The 4,843-nt window shown below is 28.9% G+C and overlaps 1 protein-coding gene across 1 annotated transcript; it reads right to left on the minus strand.

The window, feature by feature from the left end:
* Positions 1–423: 423 nt before the first annotated feature.
* Positions 424–2,369, minus strand: LOC112090745 (protein GAST1-like). The gene is made up of 4 exons (XM_024162782.1): positions 2,216–2,369; positions 1,844–1,900; positions 1,664–1,697; positions 424–799 (listed from the first exon to the last, which is right to left on the minus strand). Exons 1-4 carry the CDS (start codon positions 2,282–2,284, stop codon positions 618–620), a joined length of 342 nt encoding a protein of 113 aa, XP_024018550.1. The 5' UTR covers positions 2,285–2,369; the 3' UTR covers positions 424–617.
* Positions 2,370–4,843: the final 2,474 nt, after the last annotated feature.

Below are 4,843 nucleotides of genomic sequence, written 5' to 3' on the forward strand. Positions count from 1 at the left end.
AAAAAAAAGAATTAATTATCATAAATTTATTGTTAAAAAAGCAAAATCATAGCATTATGTTTTTTTTTAAAGTTAAATAAATATTTCTAAATATAAAAAACAATTATATATATTTAACTTTCATATCATGTCTATTTTGATCATTTTACATACCCACAGCAATTCAACATCAAAATTTACCAAACGCTATTACACTGATTTTAGAACCAGCACAGCTACTATAATTATAATTTACCAAACACTCAGCTTATTCTTGTAACAGTAGCTTCTTCCTTCAGCACAGCTAAAAGCAATTTTTCTAAAATCCGCAGCAATACCAAACTAAGCCATACTTTAGAATGTATTTGTCTCCTTACCTCGGTATATAAAACGTAAGAAAGTGACATTGCAACTCATGATAAACAAAACTTTTGTTTTAAGAAGCATGCTAAGAAAGCTTTAAACCATTAACCGTATATATTAATTATACATAAGTAGTGCTTCCCTAGAAACATTCAAACCAAAAACAACAATAAAGTTATCGATGGCATAGGGAGTCAATTAATTAAAAACAATAAACTATCTTATAAGCATATATTAGTTATTTAATTGGATCTTGTGCCGTAAGCTGGGTAGGATCATGGACATTTGGGGCCTCCTCTCTTGGTCTTCCAGTTATTGTAGCAAGGGCAGAGTTGTTTGTTCCCATATGTGCCCGGGGGCACGCACAAGCACTTTGCGCAACACTTCTGGCAGAAGAACATGCATGGCTTCTTGTAGGCTGTGGCCGAGCACCGGCTCGTGCAGCGCGGAGCGCACTCTAAACACCGAAAATATTCTGTTAGCTGTCTTTTTTTTTTCCTTTTTAAATTAAAAAAATAAAGTGGTTTTATGTGAATAATAACACTGGACTATAAGGCCACAATATTTCGTTCAGTGATATTATAAAACTTTATAAAATTTTTTATTAAGTATGCCATGTATTATACGTTAAATGATGGACAAATCAATTTATGCGTTGCTTTTGCCAACAATAAAAAACTGCAAGTGCATTGTATTTATTTATTTTTACATCATCAAACATCTAAAAATTTATTTCCCAGTGCGACCAGCATTGACTAAGGGTGATTCTAGTAAATGAGTTGCTAGGTTGGGGCAGAAAGTAATCACTTTAGGTTCCCAAAATAAAAAGTCCCTTTAGGGACCATGAAGTGCCAAATGGCAGCTGATGATGTTATCTAGTCATCTCAACTCTAGTGAAAATCATGACCCAATTGCTAATACTGTCAGTATTGCCAATATTAAGGTTCTGTTCACTTTGCTGATTCGAGTTAAGAATTTAAGTTAAAATGTGATTTTATGTGAGAATTTTTTACTGTAGTAAAAAAATTAAATATAATTATTTATGAGAGTTTTTTACTGTAAAAAAATTTAAATTTTAAACTCGAATCAGCTAAGTGAACAGAGCCTAAAAATACTCAAAATGTTTGATAAGCTATTCATTTCGTCTAACAATATATTGTTGTTCGTTCTTTAAAAAGTTTGAGTTATTAGAACGTGGACTAATAATAATTTTATATTCTAACAGTTATCAACGTATTAAAATGCTCAACCGAATAAAAGATTGTAATGAAAGTGACACCAACAAAAAGTATCATAATAAGAGATGCGATATTTTACCAACCTTGAGGATGGAGGCTACCTTGGGTAGAACCGTACTGCAATATTGCAGAGAAATTGTTATTACCATATGAAAAGGTTTAAAAAAGGTGCAATATTCTTTTGTCATTTTACCCTTGCTGAGGATCAGGAAAAGAATATATATATATATATATATATGATATTAATGATATTTTGTTCTCACCACAGGTTGGTTCTTTTGTTTTTTTTGCTGCGAGGCTTGAGTTTCCACCTTTAAAGCCTAGAATTGAAGCATCAACATCGTAAGAGTAAGTTTATGAAAGAAGCAAATTTAACACATTAATCCTAAGGAATTGTATAGTGACTAAAACAAATTAAAATCATGCTAGTATATAACTATTCCGGAATTCGAATCATGAACTTCCCATTCTAAGATATTGAAAACTATATGAAGAGAAAAATGCTTAATAATATTCATGAACAAAATTCTCCAGAAAAAAAATACTCTTAATAAGTGAGTATATATAGAATACTGAAAGCTGTCGATTATGTTGATATATATATATATATAGCTAAAAAGTGTGGTTTTAATTACCTGGATTTCTGCGAGGAAAACAAGCATAAAAGCTACAAATAAAATGAGGATGCTTAATTTTCTAGTCATATTAATTGGATAAGAAAGAAGAAAGATTGGTATCTGGTTATAGAAGAGTGAGTTTGTTAGAAGTAGTTTGAGAAGTTATGGAGGAAGATGATGGCATTTATAGGCGGTAGTACATACTATAAAAAGTTACTTGAGAAAAAGTTCACACTACAGTTTTTGACATTACTTGACATGTGCTTTTGCCCTTTTCTAATGAACGTACACAAAACTGGCCTTTTTAACATTTTTCATGAAAAAACAATTTTCGATCAAAGTGAAATTGGAATAACGTTTATAACTATATTGAAGAATACATGGAGATAACATGATGAACTTCTTTTTTTCCCTGTTTGAACATCATGGATTCTTTTTGTCTATATATATTCAACCAAAATGAAACAAATAAAATGCTATATAATTTTTTTAATAAATAATGAGAAATAAAAACTTGCATCAAAGAGATCCCGCACGTCTCAATTAGGTGTTAGTTGTGTTCTATATATATTTGACCAAAATAAAAGGCTACACATTGTTTTTTTTTTTTATGTAAATAACGAGAAAAAACAACTTGCATTAGAAAGATCTATGACATCTCAAATATATTGACACCCACTAAACTGTTCATCCTACACAGTCCCCCGCTCAATATTACAAAATAAAATAAAAATGCTCTACATTAAAAAAAAAAAAAAAGGATTCATCATTCGGCCAATCCCTTTTACAAGATTAAATTTGATTTTAGTGCTAGCTAGTAGAGTTAATTTTTTTAAATCACGTTTTTCCCGTTTTCTCTCCATCTTTCGATAGTATTTTACAGTATATAAATATAATAGTTCTTGCAATATATGAACTTATATAATCAATTGCAACCAAATATGCCACATCATGATCGATTTACCAAATGAAGGGCCGTTTCATTAACATTATCTTTCATATACGTACAAAATATTCCCAAAAGGCCAACAAGTAAAGTGTTTGATGACAAAATGTGGGGACTTGTGCTTGCAAGGATCTTATCTCATCCATGTGCTAAGGAAAAATCAGTTGAGGCATTGATTGGGCCGTTAGCATGTGAGAGTCATATGCCCTTGTGAATGCTTTGCTATTACAAATGGGCCACTTTAACTACGTGTACAGAAAAATAAAATGAATATTTTCCTTTTACTACTTTTGTTATATCGAAATTTAAGTTTGATATCTTTAGTTTTTAAAAATTTTATACTGGTACCTTAACTATTTAGAAAATCTTTTTTAATACTTTAGAGCTATTTTTTGAGACACAAAATGAAAAAATTACCTTTATTGTAAAAATTCATCAATTGACCAGAATTTTAAAGAAAAAAAACATTTTAAAAATTATTATACATGTAGAGTATAATCTTTTTTAAAAAAATTCATCTCTTCAAAATCCTTTTTTTAAAACCTTTTTTTTTTCAAAATTCTGGTCAAGAGATGAATTTTTACAATAAATGTGATTTTGTCTTTTCGTGTCATAAAAAATGACTTCGAGGTACTAAAATAGATTTTTTAAAAAGTCGAGGTATCAAAATGAAATTTTTAAAAAATAAAAGATATTAAACTTAAATTTCAATATAACAGCAGTACTAAAATGAAATTTTTCCTAGAATAAAATAAAGTGAAGGCCATTGAGAACGTGGATATGGTTTATCAGAATATGTATACATGCGGAGTCGTGTGCGAACCACAAATTTTCTTGGTCATGTCTTTTTAAGGAGTTTGTTCAAGTTGGTATATGTGAAGCTAACCTTACTTACTAGTGTCCATTGGTGTGTCCCCAATTTTAATTTATTATTTTTATTTTTGGCTTGAAAGCTTTCCACTTTGGACCTGTTTAGTTTATGCGTTCAAACCAATACTTTTTTATTCTGACATTTGAAATTCAAATTTTTTTATGAGAAAAAAACACGGTAGCAGAATCAAAACCATGAGTTTAAACACATAAAATAAACGGGCACATTGTCTTTTAGGAAATATTGCTCATTTATGTCAAACTAGTTTTGTAACGTATTTTGCACCTATTGCCGTGTTATAAACACCTAAAAAGCTTATTATTTACCGAATTATGATAAATTCATTTATATAATTATTTAAAGATTTTTAAATTTATTCTAAAAAAGAATGTGTAAAGATAATAATTGACAAAAAATGTAACATTTGGAAAAAAATATTATTTTAACAAATAAAAAAAAAGGAATACATGCGAAAAAAATACTCTCATAAAAATAAATTGAGGAACAATATATTTTTAAAAAACACATACAAAAATTAAAATGTAAAAAAAAATCACACAAAAAATAAAGATAAAAGAAATAAAAAAAGAAAAAGAAAAAAAAAAGAGAAAGAGATCAGTGGAGAGGCTGCATATGGCAACCTTATAAAAAAAAACTTGACTTTTTATATATTGTTAGATTAGTTTTTGCTCCCTTTTGCCATCGATCAATAAAATTCTGTGAGGGATACATATTAGAAAAAATATAATATAGAAATCGAAAGGAACGGATTAATGAAAATACCAGATAATGAAATAATTGCTATTACTAATTATGTAAAAACGCAACA

Source organism: Morus notabilis, unplaced genomic scaffold (assembly GCF_000414095.1).
Source record: "Morus notabilis unplaced genomic scaffold, ASM41409v2 Scaffold154, whole genome shotgun sequence".
Taxonomy (NCBI): domain Eukaryota; kingdom Viridiplantae; phylum Streptophyta; class Magnoliopsida; order Rosales; family Moraceae; genus Morus; species Morus notabilis.

Coding starts and splice junctions, on each gene's coding strand:
- LOC112090745 (XM_024162782.1), bottom strand. CDS start 2,284: ATGACTAGAAAATTAAGCATCCTCATTTTATTTGTAGCTTTTATGCTT. Junction 1,901..2,215: donor TTTTCCTCGCAGAAATCCAG/GTAATTAAAACC, acceptor CTTCAATTCTAG/GCTTTAAAGGTGGAAACTCA. Junction 1,698..1,843: donor AACAAAAGAACCAACCTGTG/GTGAGAACAAAA, acceptor GCAATATTGCAG/TACGGTTCTACCCAAGGTAG.